The 25,056-nt window shown below is 47.6% G+C and overlaps 1 protein-coding gene across 2 annotated transcripts; it reads left to right on the top strand.

The window, feature by feature from the left end:
- Positions 1-4,586: 4,586 nt before the first annotated feature.
- LOC148881443 (monocarboxylate transporter 2) lies at positions 4,587-17,423 on the top strand. 2 transcript variants are annotated; one of them, XM_088988990.1, is made up of 6 exons: positions 4,587-4,769; positions 7,466-7,706; positions 10,012-10,155; positions 10,832-11,638; positions 11,702-11,957; positions 16,627-17,423. In XM_088988990.1, exons 2-6 carry the CDS (start codon positions 7,490-7,492, stop codon positions 16,649-16,651), a joined length of 1,449 nt encoding a protein of 482 aa, XP_088845116.1. In that variant the 5' UTR covers positions 4,587-4,769; positions 7,466-7,489; the 3' UTR covers positions 16,652-17,423. The 2 variants fall into 2 exon arrangements, with proteins under 2 accessions (XP_088845116.1, XP_088845117.1); XM_088988991.1 differs by lacking the exon at positions 16,627-17,423 and having other exon boundaries at positions 4,588-4,769; positions 11,702-13,850.
- Positions 17,424-25,056: the final 7,633 nt, after the last annotated feature.

Genomic DNA, 25,056 nt, shown 5'->3' with positions numbered 1-25,056 from the left:
TTTGTTTGGTCGCGGCGGCGCCGGCTCGATAGATACTCTTCTGGCTGAGAAGCGCCTCCAAACCGCCCTTTGGATCGTTTGGATGATATGCGCGCCGGAGTCTGCCAGAGTCTCGGCGGTCGGCGTGAAGCGCACGCACAGATGTTGGCGCCGACTCATTCTGCCTGTGGCGGACTGCCAAATATTATACTGGGAATAGCAACGGTGCGCAAAAATGCCTACCCGGCATGCCTCGCTCCAGGTGACTCCCAGTATAAACATACAGCGCCAGGCAAGTGCATATGTGTTTTGCAGCCTTGTGTAAACTCCCCGACACTTTGGAAAATATTGGCCGCGTCACAATTTCAGGCAGACTTTTTCGGCCAATTATTAAATTGTGAGCAATGTCGGTCGGGCAAGCTGCTTGGAAAAATCCAATTGCCGCGGACCAAAAAGGCCTTTTAATGCTTGTTGAATCCAAAGTCGGGGCTCCTTATAGGGACTTTTTTTATTTCACATGATGCCAAAAACAAATCTTCTCGGAAAGTCATCATGCTGGAATGTTCCTTTTAGTCGAAAAAACAAGTCGTAAGCATGACCTTGAATAAGGACTTTGCACAACCATGTTGTGAGAGCGTATTCTCCACTGTTTCATGTAAAAGTACTCATCTTGTGGCATCCTGCTACGTTGGCCCCTCATTTTTGTTTTACTAATAACAATGAAAATAGTCGTTAAATAGGGTAGGAATCATTAGCACTTCTGTTTTTGATTTAAAAATCATCTAATTTTCTCTCTTTCGTGACATGACAAACATTTTGATCAATCAATCACAAGTGACATTTTCAAGGGTTTGCCATGTTTGAGGAGCTTACCGGTTGTCTCAACACACGGGATCCAATGCTGCCATTTAATGGCTGTCGTTTACTTATTTTTTTGACTTTGCCAAGCTTAATGATCAAACCAAAGGTGGCCAGGTCTTTGGAACCTAGTTGATGAAATTAGCATTCCTGTTGAGGATATTTTGATTGATGTTTTAGATCTTATCAGAAAGTGTTTTGCAAAGTGTGAAAAGGGCAATTTGTCAAATTCACTTTTAATATTTGATGATAATATTCAAGTGAGGGTTTTTGTAGACGTAGACCGCACCTCGCAAAACGCCCCCGGCAGAACACAGGCTTGTTTTTACCCCGGGAGAACAGTGTGGCCGTTGTCGGCTCTGGAGCCTGCGTGGGGTTGGCTTTTTTTGGACGGGCAGCTCGAGAGGCTCCAAAGTGGGCCGTCGTAAGGCGGGCGTTGTGCCCCCCCACCCGCCATTGACACGTCCTCGAGTCTGAAAGAAAATGTGGGCTGTGCGAGCGGCTCATGAACGCGGCGCTCGCCGAGGACCTCTGCCTCTTACAATTAATGGCGTGACTGACTCGGTGCGCTGACCGAGAGACGGATGGCCATCATTTGTCAACATCTGGCCGCTCGGACCACAATTCGCAGCTTGTGTGTGCACGCTTTCATTCACCACTCGCCCAAAAGGTTTTCATGACTGGACTTTGCCATCTTGTTCTTGACTCCGGCCGGTGTGGAGATCTTAACTCTTGAGTGCAAAGAAATCACAATGCACACGCATTGCACGGGACGGTAGTTTGAGGTTGCTTTTGATTCGCATTAGCGTTAGAACGCAGCTCATTGCTAAGCCATTATTGCCTTCTTTTGGGGTCCACGCTGTGCCTTTCAATCTCTCATAAACCGCACTGAGCGCTCAGAGAAAAGGCAGATGGCTCCGTTCGATACCCAATTTCACTTTCTGCCCTTTACTTTCATTTATTTTACCACGTTTGACTTCTTATGTAATTGTTACTATTAAAAAAGGGCAGTGCTTGGTTATTTCTAGCAGAATGTCGTCGAATGTTCATGGTCCGTCCCACTTGACATCTACCGAGGCCGTACGTACGTACGTACGTACGTGGCCCAAATTGTGAAGTGAGTTTGAGCTCCCCACCACTGCTGTCACATGTCATCATCTTCTTCACAATTGGACTGTCATGGCCGCCCCATTGTGGGTTTTTGTAGGTGATTTTTTTGACACGCAGCGTCGGTCGGGTCGTTGCTCTGCCTCGGCCACGGCCGAGTTCTGCTGAACAAGGCGGTAGTCACGCCGTAACGGGACCTCCCCCCGCCGAGAGCCTCCAAAATGCAGGGACCCCCCACTTTCATGCGCTCCCACTACTCAGCTCGCTTTTTTCCCCTTCTTTTTCTTCCCCCTCCTTCCCTGCCATTTGGGACCAGCGGTAGGTCCCGGCAGTGATAAAGAAAGCACAGCTGTTCAAACAGTTGGACGGGGGAGGGGGGGGGGGGGTCGTTGAAGGACACATCAACATATTGAAATCAATGATGTGTGCGAGTCTACAGACCACCTGAAAAGCATGAAAAAAAAACGTGACGTCGGCAAATAAACTTTGAACAAGGTTCCCTGAGAGAAGTGAAGAAGCATTTTCGTGAAGCCCCCCGCCCCTCAGTCAAGTTTTATCTCCAGCCGCTGCCCCCTCCTCCGCCAGGTCGCCTTTGTTTGCCAAGCTTGACGATGGCCGTCGTGCAGATTGACGTTTTACTTTCTACGATGGCTGCCATCACAATTTATGGACCGAAGCTCAAGATTGTTGATGAATGCAAATGCGGCCCTCCCCCCAAGAAAAAGTAACATTTCCAATTGGGAAGCTCGACAAAATATTTCATGTTTTGCAGCGAGCTCGAGTTAAAAAAGCCTCCCTTGTGTTTCACAAAAACAAATAAGACTTTGCAAAACAGCAGCACCCACATCCACGAACTGTCTGAGATCGCCTCCCGGTCGGCAAAATGTCCGACCGCCCGCCCGCCCCTCCGAAGGGAAGTCACAAGAAAGCGGCGAATGACGTCAAGTATGCGGCGTCATTGTGAAGATCTGGCGTTGCGATGGCTGCATCATTGCAGGAGATAGTCCCCCTTCCCTCCCGGGCAAGGCCCCTCCAAAACGGCAGTAAAGCCGCAAGCAGCCGGGCCCTTCTTTTGCCAAAACAAGCTGACAGCAGAAGGTGTGGAAAGAGCTTCTTCTGTCGGTGGTCTCGTCACAGCATTTGAAGGAAAACACAGGTGGCGTGTATAATGTCTACCGTGTGTGTGTGTGTGTGTGACACCAACAGCGCCCCCCTCTCTGGTTCTGTCACCAGGACAACATTATCGCCATGATTCACGGCAGGGCCATTGAGACTGGTAAATTGCCTTTGACCACACAGTACCCCGCCGCTGTCTTTGGTCCGGAACACACAAAAAAATTGAACAGAAATTGGACTTTATGGTCCATTTGGCCAAAACTTTACTACGCTCATAAAGACTGGAAGGGGCGGTTGGGGGGTGGGGCAGCTCTCCTCTGTGGGCGCCATTCAAGGGCAACTTCTGTCACACAGCGATGACCCTATAGCGACCCCTGCTGTCCGGATGTATCATTAGCACCAACTGTCTGTTATTATTCTTTTTATAATCCCCAGAGGGCCCGCCAACCTGACCCCTGACACTTCTGACCAAAGTGTTTTGGAACGGCGGAGTTCCGACAACGCTCACGTTTGCGTTTTGGTCGACGCCGCGTGAAAGCCAAACTTCACACCATCAAAACAGCCGTGATGCAATGCCCTCATTTCTACATTATAATCTCGTTTGCAGTGCTAAATAGTAGTAGCAATGTGGGTTTTTTTTTCCAATCATTTCACTTTCAGATATTTCTTAAATCCCACAGGGCAGATTTGTTTTCATTCGTTAAGTACGATTGATCCACAAACTTGTCGTTTGGATCATTTGAAGTTGATTTGATTTCCCTCGCTAGCTTCAACGGCTTTGTCATTGTTGCTACTTCAGAGGACAGGGCGTCGTGCCAGTCATTTATGACTATTGTCTTTGTGACTGATTGTGATTGGTTTATTCTTGCTCTTTTTCAGGAGCCACGGCTATTTGAACGCGCTCTAAAAATACAATTGAATTGAGGTGACGCGCCAAACTCCATGTTTGCCGTAATCCGATCAATTTCTCATTTTGTTGCAGGGATGTACATGTTGGAAAAACCTTTCTTCGTTTCATTTCATCTACATTTTTTTGGGATGTCATTTGATTGACACCCCACTTTTTTATTGCAAGTCTCATGTGTGACCACTAGAGGGCACTTGTCGCAGTGGCCATATGCTTAGAGCCTTAGACTGTACACAGTAATAAGCTCTAACGCATGAAAAAAGTACCAATGCGAAGTTGTTTTTTGCTGAAGTACGTACTTTTGTATACTCATGACGGTCAGTGTTTACCTTCCTAAGTGCCCCTTGTGGAACTGAACTCTGAACTAATTTAATTTCATCAGCCGAGTACATTCCCCTCATTTTGTCACGTCACGATGGAAAAGCTTTTTTAAAAACAAAATAGGAGGCGCTATCCTTATGTTTTTCAAAGCAATATCGGCCTTGTTTAGCCAAGAGTGGCGTCCAGTGCCTCGGAAGCAACATGCAACCAGTGGCGCGGCCATTCTCCGCCTCGAAAATAGCGAGGCGGGCGGGCGGGCGGGCAGACAGCAGCGCCGCCCTGTTGCAGCGCCACCAGACACGTCACGACATCAGGAAATTCAAACGGCACACATCCACCGTTGCACACGCGCGCTCGCATACTGTACCGAGTGAGTGTCCTCCCTTGCCGAGAGCCAGCGGCATCTTTCTCCTCCAAGGTCACGCAGCCTGCTGCCCCTCCCCACGACCCGTCCGACGAGACATTTTTGGCCTTCTTCGAGGTAAACTGACGCCTGGGACCGAGTTTCATTTCGACGGGATTAACCGAGTTTTCGCCTTTTTATGAGGGAAGGGGGGGTTAAATGGATGAGAAATAGATCCAAAAAGAGTGATATTTTTTTCTCTTTTAAGTCATTGTGTGTGCGTGTATGTATGATGGAAGACAGTCGGTGGTGCGTTCACGTGTTACGCGAAGTGGAAAAATCACACTGGCGCATCATTCAAGTTGGGCACGAGTCAATTAAGCGCTGCTATTTTTGGAGCTAGGGGGCCTCTCGGCCCGGCTTTGTGTCCCTCACTCCCTCTCCTTACATCAGCAACATCACATGCTACACGGCCAATGTTGCCTTTTTAAAACGGGACCGTTGTGATGAGTTAGCAGTTGAGCTAGTAGCACAACTGCCGCGTGACTCTTTAAACGACGCCATTCATCGGATGTGTCAACATTAAGTTGTGCCACGTTGATGTTTGAACTCGTTTGCTATGTGTCCAAACGAGGAAGACAATTAGTCTGTTTTACTAGTATGTCGGGGGGGGGGGGGGTGTCATTACACGATGACTTGACTGCTACAAGTGAGGCAAAACTCCACCCGTGGACATCTTGTGCCAATATGAAGATGTAGTTTTCCCAAGTGTCGCTTTATGACCTTTTGAAAGGGAGCCAAAAAGATCCAATTGTGACAGCACGTAATGTGATTTGGTCACTTGAAGGACAAGTGAGGTCAAAGTGAATGAAGTATTATTTATTTGGGATGGTGGTGTTGGGTCAGGTTTCAAGAACACGTCCTATTTCCATGGACTGCCACGGTTTGTTGTGAATACAAATGAGCTTTGTGCAAACACGACCGAGCGTCTGAAAGACAACTTGAAAGTGGAGGCTTGATGAAGGGGAACGTTGGCCATGGCTCGCTGTGAGGGGTCCAGTTTCCTTTTGTAGAGCTGCTGGTAGTAAACACCTGTTTGTTTGGATGCCGACGATATGTTCCATAGGTCTTATCGTGCGGGCTTTTTTTAGCGGTCCCTTATAGTCTTATCGTGATTGGGTGATGTAGCCACCCAGCGATTGCTCTGTTTGGAGCACCTTTGGCACCGCTTGGGCAAACTGGCAAATGATCCTTTCTGCTTTCACGTGATGTCGCCACCCTCATAAATAAATTCAGGTGATTAAACGGGAAGTTGTTTTGCGGGTTATTGGATCAGTTAAATGAGGCGTATAAACTTGAGGGGGCGGGGGGGGGGCGTGTACCACGTGCCAACTTACTCTCTGCCAATCAACACGAGCAGACGCCGAAATATTGTAGCGGGAGGGCCGGCGGACACCGTTGCGCCATTTTGGATGCCCGCCCGAGACACTCAATGGCACTTTGGCGCTTCGATTTTCAAGTCGCCGTTGAGGTTCTTGGGCTCGCGCCACCACGTTTGCTTCCCCGATGTCCATTTCGCCCGTGCCAGGCCGGCGGGACACTTTGCCAAATAATCTGCAGGGTGGTTTTTCAACCCTGCGGAGATTGTCGGATCATGGAAAGAAAAAGTCGCATTCCTTTGATTGCTGGCTGGAATGTGTCCGTTTGAAGCGACTTGATTTGGCAGCGATTCCACGCTGCCGCAACTTTAATGGGTGATGGTGTCGAGACGCTGCCAACTGTTGACATACCGTTGCGCTTATGCGAGTGCGTCTGGAAAGCAGTCAGCAGAATGTCAAAGTGCGTGCGTTGAACAGCTTCAGCGATGCCACAATTGCGCTCCATGTTGAAATTCAAGGTTCCCGACAAGCTAACCGAGTTGCTGCCTTGAGGGGAACGGCGACAGAACACGTCTGTCACCTCAGCGACGCAAACGCTGATTCGAAGGCGACGACGCGGTCATTGAAATGCAGCGGCAAAGACCTTTTTGCCGTCCTTTTCGCCAAATGACTGCGCGCTATTGTTGTTTTTGTTTTTGTCCAATGCCCGCCAGCCTATTTGCTCTGCTTTGACACGAACGGCGTACAGAGGCCCGTTTGCCCCCACCGGGTCTTGTGCAGCGTGGGGCGGGCTCAAGGTGAATGGTGGCTCGGGCGTAACCTTGAGTCGCGGGCACGAACAAGGGAGGAACCGCCCCTGAGTGTTTGCACATGCTTTGCGGCAGGATACAGGTCTGCCGCTACGTCAACGTGTGCGTCACGTCACCGCTAACGCTTTCTTGAAGGACGCCAAAGGCTTCCTTTCGGCCTTTTTGCCTTTCTTGATTGGAATCCTCGTGGATGTTCACCCGTTTTTGGCGCGCCATTCCTGCTGAATGACCACGTCGCGGTCAAGTCAGGGTTTCGTGTTTGACGCACAAGTTGCTGACGAAAGAGCTTTGCGTGTTAGCCCGAGCGCATCACGGCAGCCTGTTCAACATCCAAAACGTCAAATCGGAAGGTGGAAAATTCTTTGTTGAGCGCGAGCTATTGATAGCGCCCGGACAGACCGTCGACGGGATGTCACAGAAGGAGCCATAGCGCGAGCCTCCTGCTCTGTGACGTCAAATGCTTCTCCATTCATGGAAGAATTTTGCAACCACAGTTTTTAGGTTGAGCTGTACTGCAGTTTGACCTTGCATATTTTACTTTTTTTGTTCATAACAAGTCGTTTGTTTTCTGGAGAACTTGTCCCATTCCGTTTTCCCAAGTTGAAGCACAAGTCCAGCGTCGCCGTTTCTTTTGTCTTTGCTGCAGTGAAGCGACAGCGTCGGTGGCCAGATGCCGCCCCCAGTCGCCGGCCCCCCCGCCGTGCCCCCGCCCGACGGCGGCTGGGGCTGGGCCGTGGTGGTGGCCTCCTTCATCTCCATCGGCTTCTCCTACGCCTTCCCCAAAGCCATCACCGTCTTCTTCAAGGACATCCAGATCATCTTCGGGGCGTCGTACAGCGAAATCGCCTGGATTTCTTCCATCATGCTCGCCGTCATGTACGCCGCAGGTCAGTCACGCCCACTTTGCGGCAATTCTTCTTCTATTTTTTAAATGCATTGTTCTTTGAGATTCACTCTCGACTCAGTTGAGTTAGCATGTACGCACGGATCGGCCACGCGAGTCGCTGCCTTGAGTATCTTTTGAAAAAGAACGCCTCCCTGCCAATATTTGTCCCGCGCTAATCCGACAGGCTTAATATTGGCCAGATCAACTCTTGACACGCCATAGCCATCTTTCACGACGCCTTTTCACTCCGGCGCTTTGCCGCGCGTGGGATGACCTCGTAGCTCATTTGTTTACATTTGGGATCAAATCGGATTCTTGTTACCCGATGGCAAACGGCTGCGACGCATGACCAAGCGGCCGCACTCTACTATTGTGTCAACATTCACGCGTACGCACCGGCCCAGAACAAGAAACCGCACAGGGACGCCCGTAGAAATTAATTCCGCACACGCTACCGACAAACGTACGGCGGGCTAGCTGCTCGCGATGCTAATTCGCAACACTTGCCGCCCTCGTTGTTGATCAGTACAGATGGTGGCGAGCGCGGTCGCCAGAGCGGCAGGGGGATTAGCGTGCGGCCAGATGGCCACGTGCTTAGGCGAGCAACATCGCTTTACATTTTAGGTCATTGGCCCAATTTTAATGAATAAAAACGATGCATGGTGCCGATAAGGCGCAGGGTCATCTTTGGAAGATAATGAAGGCTTATGGGGGCGCCGCCTTATCCGGCAGAAAATATGCTACATAGACAAACAAATCCTTTCATGGCTTTAGCCAACTTGTCATGGAAAGATTGTAGCATAACGCCGCGATAAAAGATGTGCGGCCATCGCGTCATGAATGGGATTAGACACACCCATCCCGAAAAAAGAAACAATGTTGTTCTTTCAATGCAGTTAGTTATCAGTGATTCCAAACTGCAAGCGCCGTCATCAAATCATCAAATGTAAATTTCTCCACTGTGAGACTAATAAAGGCAAATCCAATCCAATCCAATCCAAATGAGCAACATTTTCCTGTGATAAGTTGCGGCCAAGATGGAGGCGTCCAAACTAAAATTGTGCGGGGACGCTGTTTCAGCACGGCAGCCGGATGAGCCAAGTCAGCGTTGCTCGCCAGTGACGTGTGCAATCTGCAGACTGGATCAGCGCCGTTAATCTCCACAGAGCGACGGAGGCAAGCGCGTGTCGCCCTTGAACGTAAAGACGGGATGTCGCCCAACGACAATAGCCCTTATCTCCTAAGTCGGATGTTTGCTGCCCGACTTTCATTGCAAGCTTTGCTTTTGTGTCATATCGACACAATTTTCCGCACGATAAGCCACACCTAAAATAATTCCAGTTTCTCCCAGATCGATATATGGATCAATATTCTAATTTCTTGGACGTTCTATGCTCAGTTGAGCCGCCGTTGAGCTGTCGCGGGTGTCCAAGCTCAATTGAAATCAAGCCGCATTTTATTGTGTTCCCTTTAGTAGAGCTCCATCTAGTGGAGACATAAGGCAGCCACGACCACTGTTGTAGCTTCTATGCGATGCGCATGATATGAGAGTGACGCCATATACAGGTTGACCCAAAAAGATGCATACTCGTGAAAATGTCAACTGCGCCTTTGATTAAAAAGCTATTTATTTCAAATTACAACCACACATGATTCAGTTTATGGAAGACCATCCAGCAGAGTTTTGGCTATTTCTGTCAAATTTTCGTCATTTTATGGCGTTCCCAAGATGTCCACCATTTTGTTGCACGCAAACCTGTACTCGTCTGACAAAGTTGTCAATCACTTTGACACACTCCTTGGGAAAGCCTTAAAATGACTAAAAATTGACACAAATAGCTGAAACTCTGCTGGATGGTCTTCCATAAACTGAATAATGTCTGGTTGTAATTTGAAATAAATAGCTTTTTAATCAAAGCCACAATTGACATTTTCATGGGTATGCATCTTTTCGGGTCACCCTGTACATGAAAACCGTATGAAAATAGTCCAATCGGTACATTTCATAATTTATCAGTCACATGAGTCTTGTTTTATTTTGTCTTTAGTGTATCTTACTGTATTTTTTATTTTTTTATTGACTGAGTGATTTGATATTTTATGTATTTATTCATTGTATTTTTATTTTTTTATCAACCGCATGAAAATAGTTGTGCGTGTCAATGATGGACAGCCGTTTTTCCACAGGACGCCCTCTTGAGGGACATTTCTATCCACGAGGAAAAATGGGATCGCGGGTGCGAAGGAGGTCTCTTCGGAATTCCCCCGCATGCCCTTTGAATCACGGGGCGTCTTTCTCGCCGCAGGTCCCGTCAGCAGCGTGCTGGTGAACACTTTTGGCTGCCGGCCCGTCGTCATGGCGGGGGGCGTCCTGTGCGCCGCGGGCATGACGCTGGCTTCCTTCTGCAACAGCGTGGTGCAGCTTTACGTCTGCGTCGGCGTGATCGGCGGTAAGTCCGCCGCTTCCCTCGATGGGCTTTTGTCTGCAAATGAACCCGGCGGAGAAAGAAAAGCCTTGACGCGTCCCGTTGAGATGATGCTGTTGGATTTTGACATCCTCCCGTGTTGGAATGTGCCTGCAAATCCACTTGAGCTCATTTTCTCATCTAACGCACTAACGTGACATCTTCTTATTTTCATGACGGAAGGAAGAAAACAAAAAAAAAAAATCAATAACCAAACCAGTGGCTTTGTCGATTTGGAACCTGATCATGCATTTGCAATTTCTAAATGTTCCACGAAAACACACATCGACAGATGCAAGTAAGGGAACATTTTTGTTCAGGGTGATTGCTAACGCAACATTAAAATGGTTCACAAATGATTGCATTGAAATATTATGTTAAATGGATGCGCTGGAGGAAAAAAGTTAAACGCATTCAAATTTCATTCCGTGTTTATTAAAAAAAGTATGTCTGTTTAGCTAGCTAGGTCCATAGATAGCTATCTATGTAGCTAAGTACATATGTAGTGAAGGAGACGCTAATATTAGCTTGTACCTAACAGTAGCTATCTATCTCGGTAGCTAGCTAGCGACACACGCATCCACCCAGATCTATCTCTCTCTGTGTATGTGGTGATGGCTCGATGTGTGTGTTTTTTTTTTTTTTTTTGTTTTCCACGCAGGGCTGGGCTTGGCGTTTAACCTGCAGCCCGCCCTGACCATGATCGGCAAATACTTCTACAAGAAGCGTCCCATCGCCAACGGGCTGGCCATGGCCGGCAGCCCGGTCTTCCTGAGCTCGCTGGCGCCGCTCAACCAGTACCTGTTCAACCGCTTGGGCTGGAGGGGCAGCTTCCTGATCCTGGCCGGCCTGCTGCTCAACTGCTGCGTGGCCGGCGCGCTGATGAGGCCGCTGGGGGCGCCGCCGGCGGCCAAGGAGGAGAAGGAGGAGGGGCCCAAGAAGCAGGCGGCGGGCGGCGAGGAGAAGCGAGCCCGGTGGCGGCTGCTCAACAAGTACCTGGACCTGTCGCTCTTCAAGCACCGCGGCTTCCTCATCTACCTGTCGGGCAACGTCATCATGTTCCTGGGCTTCTTCGCCCCCATCGTCTTCCTGGCGGCGTACGCCAAGGACATGGGCGTGGACGAGTACTCCGCCGCCTTCCTCCTGTCCATCCTGGCTTTCGTGGACATGCTGGCCCGCCCCTCCATGGGCCTGCTGGCCAATTCGCGCTGGATCCGGCCCAGGATCCAGTACTTCTTCAGCTTCGCCGTGCTGTACAACGGCGCGTGTCACGTCCTCTGCCCGCTGGCCGACTCCTACGGCGGCCTGGTGGTCTACGCCGTCTTCTTCGGCTTCGCCTTCGGGATGGTGAGCTCCGTCCTCTTTGAGAGTCTGATGGACCTGGTCGGGGCGCCGCGCTTCTCCAGCGCCGTCGGACTCGCCACCATTGTGGAATGCTGCCCGGTCCTCCTCGGCCCGCCCGTCGCAGGTAACGCCCGCCCGCCCGACGCGCTCCTTTTGCAAAGACCCGCCACTTTTTCTTGCCTCGCAGGGAAACTGGTGGACTTGACCCAAAATTACAAGGTCATGTACTTGTGCTGCGGCGCCGTGGTCATCTTGGCCGGCATTTGGCTCTTTGTCGGCAACTTCATCAACTACCGGCTGATGGAGCGCGAGCGCCGACCGGAGCGCTACAAGCCCGCCGGCTCGGAGGATCCCAACGCCGTCGCGAAGCGGGCGGAGGCGGCGGACGCCGACCCGCCGGATGAGGAGAAAGGAAAGGAGCCTGCGCGGCGGGAAAACAACATGTAAGAGCTTTTTGTTTGCTTCTTAGCCAAAGGTCGATGGCACCGTCGGCCACGAACAAAACGGGATTGGAGCCGAGCATCCTTTCAAGGAACCAGTGGACACAACAAATGCAACAAATGCGCTTGCCCACAAAATGTCACCCGTCGAGCCAATTTGATCAACATGCAAATTTGTACGCGACCGCTTTTGAAGGAGCTGGCCAAAGGTCACGTTTCAAAGCACGGGCGACCATTGTGGCTCGAAAACAGCTCGGACCGGTTGCCCGTGACCGCGTCATTTATGCCAAACCCAGCAGGAAATGCGATGCAGAAGCTGCTCTTTGCTCAATCTCCACTTCCTCCTCCTCCGGTGCCCTCTAGGGACCCGTTGGGCGGCACACTTTAACGGCTGCGCTTCAATAAAAACAATCATAATCATCAGAATATTCTTGACTTGACCTTACCTTGCATAATCTCCAATTCTCCTTAATCCCCCAAAAATCATCATCTCCCTCATGGGGGGAAAACAGCTGCTACACATTTCTAATTGAATGGAGCACTTTATTTCATTGCGTTCCATCAGAGATTCTCCCCGGAAACGCAGCCGGGTGAATGTTTCCATTGTCTATTTGACAGTGCGATGTTTGTTTTCTTTTACTTTTACGACGTTTGCAAAGTCCACCGAAAGTCCACCGTGACTGTGCTTTAGATGACTTTGAAGGTTTTCTCGTCGAATCGATACAAAAAAAAGGGACGATGCAAATTTCGGAGCCAAATGAAGCCAGCGACCTCATCGTAACGGTGAAACACCGCCCCCTGCTGTTCGCGTCCCGTTTATCAGGCTGAGGGGAGAGAGAAAATGATTGATTGGCTGCAAAATCTTCTCGATTGCATCCCGTTGGACTGAGAAAGAACCGAGGGCAAACCTGCTTTTGGAATATTCTCTCTCCCAACAGTAATGAAAAATAAGCAACTAGAAACAGACTTTCAATCGATCTTCGGTGTATTCTTATGATTGGCTTGTTTATTTGTTTTGGCTCAAAAAAGAAAGTCAGCGGCTGCTCTCGAATGAATTCTCGAGTGCCTTATTCTATGAGATCATCATGATGAACATGCACTCGCGCCGTGTCGGCTTCTCGTTTCGATCGGCGTCGCTTCTTGGTGAAGCTCAAACTCGTGTCATTTCACTCGCTACCTCTGCACACGTCCTTTCGTGCTGAACACAAACAATGCAGCCGACGGTGTCCAGACAAACAAATATTATACGATTATTTCTTTTTTGTCTTTTTCTGGTCTCAACTTGTAGGTCAATAAAAGAGATTTCCAAACAGCAAATATTTCACGTCTCTATCGACCGCGCCGCATTTAAAATTAGGGCGGAGGGGGCTACGTCATCCAATCAAGTCATCATGTTTCAAATTCTTGTCAAAAGTCACGAGATGAGAACGCCCGAAAAACAAACAAACAAACAAACGCATTTTACTTGTTGATAAATAGTTGGGAAAAATAGGGGTGAATCCTGCATTTAATGTTACTTTATGCAGCCAAAGTGTCAACAAAGTCACACTTGGGAATCAATTAAAAGAAAAATATCACTTTAGTGTATTAAAAATATCCGTTTAATGTGTGTTTGTTGTTTGTTTTGGGGATCATTTGAAGGTAATATATATATGTATATTCCCTTACAATAATTTAACATGGGCATTGTACCATTTCATTTGTATTAAAAAAAAACATAGATTTTATTTGTATTTGTTATTTTATTTTACAAATTGTAGCCATTTCTTCTCTAAATGGCACATCCCTCAAATGTAACCAAAAATCTGAATGTGACAAAATGGCAATTTGTGCTTAGCTGTGTTTTTTGTGGCTATTTCCAAGCAAATACTTGAGCTCATCTTGCAAGCATTTTGTAGCCCACCTCCAAAAAAAAACAGTCCAAGAGCATCCCTCCCTCCCTCTTTTGCCCCCCCAGAAGTCACATTTGTGAATAGCAACCAAAGTGGAGTCCTTCTTGCGCTATCTAACATTCAAGGGGCAAGTTGGCGCCAGGAGTCATACGTATGAAGTGGACCCCCCCCCCCCACCAATTAATAGTCGAGGCACACGCTGATCAGGATGGGACGCGCATCTCATTAGACGGAAAAGGTGCCACTCCCCCTTTGAAAGCGGCTCCTCATCAAGCCCGAGTCTGTCAGTAATTCTGCCTCCTCACCTCCGTGAGCCACAGTTAACGTTTGAATAAATGCGGAGGGGGGAGGGGGAAAAAAAGCACCTCCGGAAGCCATTTGTATGCGCCGCCTCGGCCAATGATGGCCGGAGACCCTCAGGCGGAGTTTGGGGCCGGATTTTAATGGGACAGCAAGGCTCCACCGGAAAGGAGAGAACAATAAGCCTCTGCAGGTCGATGTGATCAGCTGGGCTACGGACCCTCTTGCATGAATATGACCTTTGCATCCGTGGCTCTGTTTTGCCAGAGATTACAATAACGGCGCTAATCAACTTACAGCAGAGCGAGAGAAAATTTTGTAGGCACCCCACCAAATAAAAAAAGACAATAAATTGGATGGAATAATTAATACGAATAATAATGCGTCGCATTTATAAGCGCCTTTTAAAACTGTCAAGGTAAAGAATAGTTACTTTGTGGCCAAAGCTTGCCAAAAAGTACCGCAATCAAAAGCCGGAGAGACGGCCTGCCTGCATCGCAGCTCCAAAGAAAATGGCTGACTCGGCATCACTCACTTCATCCACATTTCCACGGCGTCGACAGGCGATAAAAGGGGCGGCCCCGAGGTGCGATGACCCAAAATGGACCTTGCGACTGTCATAGCCAAACGCGACGAGCGGCGACGGTGTCTCAACAAGACACGCATTAACCTTTCCCCCGCCACTCTCTTCTTTTTCTTGTTGCGGCGCAAAGATGGTCCGCTTTGAAGTGCCTCCATTTAACCTTCATTTAACTTTGGTGTGAAGCGCTCCCGAGCGAGCCCTCGTGACAGCTCCGCTCCGCAAGCCGTCAGAAGTCCGCCAAAGGCCCCGCGGCTCTATATGGCCTGGCGGCGCATCTGTCTGCTCAGCTCCGCGGGCCGGCCACCTTGGAAAGGCTTTTCGGTACAAAAGACACCAAAAAAGGATGACATTACAAAATGGATGCAGCGTGTCAAATAATTGAAGTCAACGGCAATTCTGGCCCACCTCATTGTCGCTCAATCGGTCATTTTATTGATGATTTTTTTTGCATTATTGCTAATCGGCAGCGTATGCGGCATCGTTTGATTTGGACTCTTTAATGACTTCAGTGCGGGCAATGGCGAATCAGCAGGGATTTTATTTTGGAAAGTGGGGTGTGGGGGGGCCCTTGTTGCAGATTTCCCATCTAATTGCGGTTTTTATGCTCCGTAATGGACTTCAAACGGAGCGCCTCTCAATAGGCTCAAGCGAGCGAGACCGCCGTTTGTACCGTCAGCCCACATTTGAGGAGGAATGATTTTGCGTTTGGGGCGAGCAAAATGTCTTGTAAAGAACATTTGAGCTCAGATGCGGCCCCCCCCCCCCCGACGCCAGCCGTCTCTCCGGCTTTGGCCACATAGTCACTCTTGGCTGACCTCTGCGGCTTGTTTGGCTTTTCATCGGCTGTTTTTCAGCAATGGGGCATAGAGGGCACTCTTACCTCGGGTTTTCCTTTCACGCGCGCCGCTGGCACGCTATTTATAGGGGTTGACATGCTCCATTTTGGTGAGGGAGTAGAGCAAGTTTGACTTTGGCGCTCAGGTCATCGTTTCTTTTACAATTGTTCATTTTGCAAGATTCGGTCGGCTGAGTCTATTCCAAAGATACATTGCAAACACACTTCAAATCATGACCTCCAAATCAGAATAATGAAATAAAACAACAAAACAAGCTGATTTTTGGGGTGGTAGCTTCGTCCCCCGCCCCCCTAAAAAAAAAAAATATATATATATATATATATATACCCGTATATGTCTAACTTGACAGTTTTTATCCACACACATAAAAATAAATATCCATAAGATTAAAAAGTGAGTTTCTTTTGATCCATAATTGCTTTACTTTTGCCCATCATGTTTTTTGTGTGTAAGCATATGAATTATTCGAGCTCCAAATTGAGCACAGCCCTCCATAGAAAATAAAAAGATGACGCGTGCACCTGAACCGCCGTCCTAGTTGACTTGAGGCTCTGCTGCCTGCGTGTTTCCCACCTTGAAACTTCTCACTTAACGTCAGCTCGCATCAGCGTACGCTGACTCCTGACCGTGCGCTTGCTCTCAATTCAGACGCACTTTTTTGAGTTTTTTTTTTTCTTCCTCCGCCAAAAAAGAGCAAGCGGCTAATCAGGCATCTCCCTGAACCAGAATCAGAATCATCTTTATTGCCAATTACGAGGTTAAAAGGTCACGCAGACTGCATGCATAACTCCGCCCCTCACCCCTCCTCTCTCTGAATAGTAAAGTGGGCAATTGAACATACTTGAATTTGTCATATTGAACCACATCCCAAACAATAACGCCTAAAATCTCCCTCTAGTGGTAGAATCATTGCACAAACAGTTCAGTTGTATTTCACTTGAGTTAGCCACTTGTGTTCCTTTGTTCCAAATTGAAGAAGAAAAAAAAACATGGCGTGGCCAGATGAGGTACGATTCATTTTAAAAGGGATTGTGTTGCAGTTTATCAAGGACGCGCGACGAGTAATCAATCCACTTCCTGATTCTCTGAGTGAGGAGGTCAATCAGCAGCAGCAGCAGCAGCACATCTCCGTGTTCTTCATTGACAGGAAAGCGAGAGACGCCATTTAGCCATCACAACATTAGCGAGCGACACCGACGGCTTGTCATTTATTTGAGAAATAAATGGAATTTGGAATAAATGGTTTGGACTAACCCAGGCAACGAGACACCCCAAAACAATCCATCTTTTCTCACTGTGTGAATGAATGAAGATTAAAACTCCAAATCCTTTTTTAGCTGAAATTTCGTCCCAATCAATTGCTAATTTGTTTTTTTTTATGTGATTCTTGGTATAATGGTCCGCCACCTTAAAACGCAGCAAACTCGACAGTCCAAAAAGGTGCAAGCAGACGGAAGACACATTTGATAGTGTTTGAAGGTCTTCACTCCATCGCCCCGAAAATACAGATTTTTTTAATTATTTTTGAATGTGTTGCTTCTGTGGCGGAATAAGACATGTCCAGCAGGAAGAAGATAAAAAAATGCACTACAAAAAGGATCCCCGAAGCCATCCAAGGTAAATGTTTCACTCGTCAACAAAAATAATTCAAGGTGGAATTTGACTTTTATATTTTTAACTGACACTTTTCATCTTGTTGAACAATAGATTCTTCTCATCTACACCTCATAGTTCGTGAATAATTGAGGTATAAATGCTTTGTTTCCTGGTTTAATAAAAACACAAAACTGCCAAATGTGCAACTGCAATAAATCACGTCTGCACTTTATTCCTGCAATGTCGTTTTTTTCCCCCCCAGAACATTTCTGCCTCACTCAGAGTGTTTTACACTTCATCTGATTATGCTAAATGTTCCATGTCAAAGTTTGATTTCCTTGCACGCTGTTTGTTTATTTTCATTCTTTGAACCAGAATAATGGAGGAAATGATTAATGGCTGCTCGGTGAACGCCAACTTCCAAAGATGTGGAACCCAAAAGATATCAAATATGGCAATTTTTTTTGACAAAAAAAAAAAAATAAATAAGAGGGGATTTTTTTTTAAACGATTGTAATTGAATTATATGTATGTATTATTTTCAAGAGTTGACTTATATATAATTTATCAGAATTGAATAAGGCGAAAAGACGTCATTGGTCCGTAGGAACGAGGAGACGACTTGCGTTCTTTACGTCTTCATTGTCCCGCCATGTTTGTCTACCTGCGCGTGTCCTGGCCGATGCTTTACGACACTGTCGCAACGCTACGTAGCGGTGTGAAATAATGCTACGGTCATGCTCAATTTTGGACGTCTCAACTGTCGTGTTGTCAAATGAGCCACAAACGCGAGTCCAGCTGTTGCGTTCGGGTGGCTAACTATTATTTGATTTGCCAATGCGTATCCCTTTCGCTTTTTCACTCTCGTGTGCTTCCCGACGCCACGCGGACGTCATCACCATGCGACTAACTTGTCAACGATGACACTACATGGACCCCAACGGATTTAAAACATTTATCATGATAATCCCCCGTGGATTCAAAATGTCTATTTTGATAGCGTGGCTCATTTTATTTGTTTTAATTAAATTTATTTTAAATGTTTTTTTTTGTATTGAGACGAAGAAAGGAAGTGACACCGATTGCAAGCAGCTGATTGGTAGGGTTGCTCAGGTGACAGGCTAGGCGACTAATTGACATCTGCCTCTTGGACTTCGTTTGCACACTATCACGTGCACGATGCACGACGTCTTGCCTTTTCTCAACCGGTTTTCTCCAAAAACAATCACACGAAACGCCGAGGAACTCGCTTACAGTAAATGACCACACAAAGTGAATTTAAAAGAGTTCATAACATATCGGGAAAATGGACTGTCGAGCCAAAATGTAGGACGTGAAGGAGAACAAACGCCAAGACCTGCAATGAGATATATTTTTTCTTCACTTTTTCAATTGTTTTTGCACCCCCCAACTTTGGATGTATCAAAAAGGATAACCAGTCAAGATGGTGAGAGAAATACATAAGAGTCAACGAACGCTGTCGTCGAAGGTAAGACATACCACAAATGTTTATTTTTTCGTATTAATTGATGTTATTTATGACAGAAATTCGCTATGCGTGACTCCAGGAGACTTTTTAAAACGTTTATGTGGTCGAATTTCAATGTTACATTTGAAAAGTGCTTGTGGAAGTCTACGGCCTGTTATGAGCGTGACTGACAGAAAAGTCGTCCAATCACATCCCCCCGTTTTGGTCGCTGTCCAAAAAAGGATCGATATGTTATTTGGTTGTGTCAATCAAACGCTTACATTTCTGTGACAGTGATAAACGGTTTTGTTCTTTGTTTGCTGACATGAAGCTTGGCTTGTTTTTCTCTGACTAAGCTTGAGTTACTTGGTTACACGTTGGCAGAATGAGAAACCTTCTATTGCCTGCAATGATGCTCCCTGCTTTTGTATTTTTGTGTGCACTATTTTGGATTGGATTGGATATGCCTTTATTAGTCTCACAGTGGAGAAATTTACATTTCACAGCAGCAAAGTGATGAAAGGAATGAAAGTAGAAAAACGAAATACATGACATCTAATTGATTAATGATATTTTGACATCTAATGACTTCTACATTGTCAACTTTGTCTCCCATCCGCTTCTGGCTTCTCGCACGACTTCGAGTATGTTATGTTAAATACGCTCAAATGAAATCCGGCTGGTCGCGGTAAATCTTTGGAAGCTCTTGCCACGGACTCTTGTCAAGGTCACAGGATTCTCTTTCTTTGTTTAGCAGTAACGAAAGCCAGACTTTGGTGTGGCCAGACGTGGTCTCCCTTAATGACAGTCATCGGATCGCGCCACTTAATGTGTCAAGACAAATGGGCGTCTAACTCTCACTCACTCACTCACTCACTCACTCACTCGCAGAAGGGCCTGCTGTGACGGACAGCGCAATTTGAGCACTTAACAGCTCCACCGGGTTCACTTACATGAACTGTCATTTTTGGTCAAGGGACGTGTCCCCCCCCCACCCCCCCGCCGTGTTGCGAAAAATGAGCGTAGCACGACCTCTCTCCTCTTGGGGGTTACCTTTTAATGACCGCCGCATTAAAGCTCTTTGACCTTTTAATAGGGGTCATGTGCTGATGTGAGCGGGAGCAACCACGGGTGCCAAGAGCAGCCTAAAATTGCCATCAGGCAACTCAAAATATGCTTTTCACAATAGGATATTTTGACTGTATTTCGGATTGGTTTAGTTCCGCCCAAAAAATGAGTTGGATTTCGATTGTCGGAGCGCTGGACGCAAACCTCGATCGGAAATGATGCGGATCGACAATTTGATTGTCGTCACGAGCCGTGCCGACTTTGGGGCGCTTGGTGGGAAGTGTGTGGGTCGGGATGTGTGGCGACCGAGCCCCCTAAGCCCCCCTCACTAAGCCCTTAGTTTCATGCTATTTATCTTGCCCGTTTCTTAAAAGCATCAGCGTTCATTACCGTACCGTCATTAGCCGCAAAATATTTGCGTCCATAATGTATTTGTTGGTTGGGGCTTTCATTTCCGTGTCAATGCATCGGCGGCGCGTACGCGATTTGTCGGCGTCTCATTTGTTGAAAAGTCCACATGATGTATTACACTCCGTCCTTCCAAACTGGATTGTTTAGGGACTCATACTGTACAATGCAGATTAGAAAAAAAAAAAAAAAATCACCAAAACTTAGTTGCCAAAGATACTGGAACATATTTGAACTAATTGGGCAATTTGGGACTGCGTCATTGCAACTTTGCAAAAGAGGGGGGCCGGGGGGGTGTCCTCAGGAGACAGCCATTGTTCTTGGCGAATAATTAGCCGTGTGAAAAATAACATGACAGCTGTGTTGGAGTCAGAAAATGAACATTTCCCCCAAAAGCAAGTCCCTAAATCCGTCACCGCCGTGACAAATGCAACCAATTGGAAACAAAAACAAAGCGAGACATATTTAAAAACAGACGAGCACTTTGAGAGCTTCTGCTCGGCCATTTGATCCAATCTCCCTCCCTTTTAAGCCTGGACAAGCGAGGCTCAAATGTTGAGCACATTCTTGACTTCCAGACAGTGTAGGTTTTCAAATACCTGACATGTTTCGGCTCAATCAACTTAGCCGCTCCCCGCCAGCGAAAACGTCCACAATGATTTTGGCGTTTGGGACGTTAACAGCAGGTCGGGCTTCCTGTCAAGCTTTGGCGCGATGGCATTCTTCACGTCGACGTATCGTCAACGCATTTAATCCCTCCAAATCAGTTTGCACGCAACCGCCCGCTAGGATCATTAGCAGCATAGTTAGCCGTCCGTCCGTCCGTCCGTCCGATCAATTGAACGCTTCATTCAAATGAAAAGAAACAAAGATTGCAATTGCTCAATGGAAGTCACCGGAAGGCCTCAGACGTCCCGTCAACAGAGTTGAGACGCCCCCCCCCCCAAACGCCTCCGTCACCAAAGCGTGCGAAGGAACGCTCACCCGAGCTAATGATAGAGAATGTCCTCTTCATACGTAGCTGAAGATGGCCATGTCTTCACTTGTCCCCCTCCCGCCTTGCCCACGTGTGGTCTTCTACAAATTCTTCTTGGACAATCACGCCATGTTTTTGGTTGATAGGTCGCAACTGGTGCCTGAAAACCCTTTTCCGACGCCCTTTTCATGCCCAACGCTCATTTATGATCATTATTGTTTTGTTTTTCTACTTCTTTCATTCCTTTCCTCTTCCTTTCATCACTTTGCTGCTGTGAAATGTCCTTTTCTCCACCGTGAGACGAATAAAGGCAAATCAATCCAATCCAATGAATCTAAAGGGGGCGGGCCTTTGATGTCCGTCTTTGTGATAAAAAAGAAGATGGCCGCGAAGGACAAAGCCGCCCGCTATCGTCTCAAGGTGAAACCGTTCAACGCTGGCCTTTGTCCAATTTGTTGTTGTTGTTGCCCTTCTTTGTCAAATATTGGATTGAATGGGCTAATATTGGGCTTATTATTCCTTTCCAAACGCGACATTCAAACTTTGATTAGGTCTCATTATTGATCCCTCCCAAAAGTTATTTGGCGCTATTGTTTTCCTCAGCTCTCTAAAATGGCTCCAATGACATTTCGCCAGTCGCTCCAATCATCTTGAGAATCCTCCGTTTTTGTTCATCGCAGCCAGCGAATGGCTCCGTTTGCATTTGTTTGTTTGCCGCAAACGCCATTTTCTGTTCACATTGTTTGCAAGCTAGGAAAATGTGTTGTTGTTGTTGTTGTTTTTTTTTTTTTAATTGTGACAGCCATGTTAGCTTTCTTGATGTCGCCCATCTTCTCTGGGCTCGCCGCGGCGTAATGCGCGGAGGTGACGATAAGCGCTCTACCTGTGGCCTCACGTCGCGGGCCGCGTTGATATGAGCCGGGAGGAAGCTAACCCAGGATGACAAGCAGCCAAATGACTTTTTGCCTTTTTTTCTTTTGAAACCGTATCCGAGGGGAGACAAATAATGTGGACGGATAGGACAGCGTGGTCGACCTTGAGGTGTAATGGGGCTGTCAGACGCTTAGCGCTTGGCCTTATTTACCTCATGGCAAAACATCGCCTTTGCTTTCGCCGCCATGCAAATGGGATGAAACGTGCCATCGGATTGTTGCAAAGTCTCATTTGCATCGCTTTAGCTGGCTATTTGTTAGCTATATGCCTATCTAACTTCTTTCCTGCGTTTTATAAGTGAAAGAACTGTCACTGTGTAGCTCGGCTGTATCGTACGCCATGCATTCAGCCTTGCTGCAGTGTCTACATGCTGCAAGAAAAGCTGTGGCAAGCGTTAATCTGTGCCATGCTAACGATACGAGCATGAAATTCGCTCATGGTCTACATACTTAGTGCTTGAGTCCGATCGTAATGTGTGCACATCGATATGTGACATGCTTACGGCACTCAAATGCCATGCAGCAAACCTTCTCAATTGCCTGCGTTAGACTTCACGGGAAATGAAATGTGCGTGTGGCTCACGTTAAGCGATGTTCACGCCGTACAGCTGAAGGCCTCTTGACTGGCACGCGTGCACGTCCATCATTTGCACCGAGGACGAGTTTAATTGCTAAACGTAATTGTTCTGGCCAAGTGTAGATTGCACGCCGATCAACGATGTTCGCTGGCCTACTGGTACCAGGCAAAAGGCCTCTTGACGGCTTGTTAACGTTCGAAAGGTGAAGGTAAGCTAACGGTTGGCCGTACAAGTCCGGTCGACCGTCATCGACGCTTGGTAATTGATAAAAACGCGAGCAGTTGTGTTAGATTCGTGCGAGCAAGGCAAGATGGCCGGCAGTTGGCCGAAAGCCCATTAGTTGCAGCTTGCGTTCAATTGCTCGCTGACATTGTACGAGGAGCGAGCTCGGCTCTCCCGACACAGTTGCACTACTAATTCCATTGGCGCCTGCCATTGATGCGTCATTTCCGCCTGGGCACCTTGGAGTCATTATAGGGAAGACCGAATCGGATTCAGCCTCAGCCAAGCGCGTATTCTCTGATGCTCATGGACGGGTCGTTTGAATACTAATAGGGCCGTAATACGGTACGCTTCTTTGAGCGGATACTGCAATTTGGTGGGTCTCCGAAAGAATTGAAGACACATGGCAACTCGTCACCGTCACTAGATGCCATCGTTTTTAAACTATGCTTCATCCGCAAGTCCAAAAGTGTTTTTCCAATTGAGGTGCTGCTAATCAGTTTTCTTGCGCATTCCACGACACCTTTCCATACTGCAATATTCAAGCTTTGGGTAATACTCAGTCGTGACTGTATCGACTACGCTTTGCAACAAGTAAAGTATTTGCATCAAGTGCATCATAGCCCCTGCGTTTGAAGTGCTCCAGAGCTGAGCCGAAACGAGTTTATTCACTGCGAAGACCGGGTTTGCCTCCTCATTGCACATTTCCCATTCTCGCTTCGCCATTCTCTTATGCTTCATGGTTTACGTAACCTCATGTCGAGTCAACTTTGTCAAGATCAGATGTTCCACCATTATAGTCGCAGATGAGATACAACCAAATGCTTAGATCCTCGAATGCCGTGTCTCGAAGCAAACCACGGCAACTGGAACATCTGCCGCTTCACTTTGTCCACATCACTGTTCACATGACGACTGAAGAGTCACCGCGTCAGCTGCACGATCCTGACAATGGCTATGAGCCACCATATTTCATGATAATAAGCGACTCATCGGGATCAATGAGGCATAACTCTCCGGCGTCGAACACGAAGTCACGTGCACTCATTCACACGTTAGGTATAGTCCTCCCTATCCAGCTTGTCAACTTAGTCACGACTTGTGACCTATTTTGACCACATGTGAGCTTCATCGTGCGAATTGCAGTTGCTTATGCTTGTGATGTCACGAAAGGTGCACGTGAGGTGTCGACGTCAGTTAAGGCTCCGCAACTGCAATTCACCCAATTGATAATGTGTTTACTTCTTAAAGCTCCCCTTAATCCATCTGCATTCTAGGATAGCGCGTAGACTGGAGTTTGCAGGACTGTGCATCGTGACAGGACAAAACGTGGAGCCATGGATGGCACCTCGGGAATTGCTTATGCGGAATCCCATTACAATTAGCTGGCGTAAAAGCGCACGTTGTCGACCGAATTGAGCATCATTTTACTCGAATTAGCTCTGCTTAGCATAAAACTAGTATTGCAGCGCGTAAGGGCGTTGTACGTTTCGCACGAGCCAAAAAGCGCAGTGATAATTCGTGCGGGCCGTTGGGCCAATCACCTATGGGCTTTAGGTTTGGAATAAACTTGTGTGAGCGAATGGCAGCAACTCTTTCGGAAGCAAAGATTAAAGTCGCAAGAATAAAGCGGCAGCTGGCCATTTACACGCGCATCGCAAGCCGAAACGTGCAACGTAGAAGCCTACTGTAATATGCCGCGTGGATTGACTCGGGTCCAAACGCTGCTCGGCTCGGCTGCTCGACAGCTGTGGCATCGTCTAGAGTCGCTCGGGCATTGATCTAGTGCGCGGAAAGCACTGCGAATCAATGTGGCCAGCTCGCAACGGCAATGCCTACTGCAAAATGAAGCATGTGCCGCCGTTGATGCTCTTTACTCCGAGTTCTGCCCGTCATAATTTTGGCTGTTAAGTCCAGTGATCTTGTAACAACAGATGCATTACAGTGAATTAATAGCGTGACTCATACACGATTGAAACGTACGCTAACAGCGTCCATCCGCAGATCATTTGGCTGGCCGTCAGCATTTACACGGTGCCTGAATCGTCGCTTGCTTCACGTGGCCGGCCTTAGGGGTGCCGCCATAACTGCCGTCGTCTTATAATTTGCCAGGCTGATTGACGTGGACCCAGTAGAGTCCATCCGTGGTCTATCCGTGAGACCTGTCATTTACATGAAAAAGCTGCGTTCAATTCAACTTAGACGGCCTTTGTGTAAGCGTG

Source organism: Hippocampus bargibanti, linkage group LG22 (genome assembly GCF_051943395.1).
Source record: "Hippocampus bargibanti isolate YZ-2025 linkage group LG22, ASM5194339v1, whole genome shotgun sequence".
Lineage (NCBI taxonomy): Eukaryota > Metazoa > Chordata > Actinopteri > Syngnathiformes > Syngnathidae > Hippocampus > Hippocampus bargibanti.
This window is presented reverse-complemented; position numbering and strand designations above follow the sequence as displayed.

Excerpts from the sequence above, each read along its gene's own strand:
- LOC148881443 (XM_088988990.1), top strand. The coding sequence starts at position 7,490 with ATGCCGCCCCCAGTCGCCGGCCCCCCCGCCGTGCCCCCGCCCGACGGC. Across the intron at positions 10,156-10,831 it reads CTGCGTCGGCGTGATCGGCG|GGCTGGGCTTGGCGTTTAAC; the intron begins GTAAGTCCGCCG and ends TTTTCCACGCAG. Across the intron at positions 11,639-11,701 it reads CCTCGGCCCGCCCGTCGCAG|GGAAACTGGTGGACTTGACC; the intron begins GTAACGCCCGCC and ends CTTGCCTCGCAG.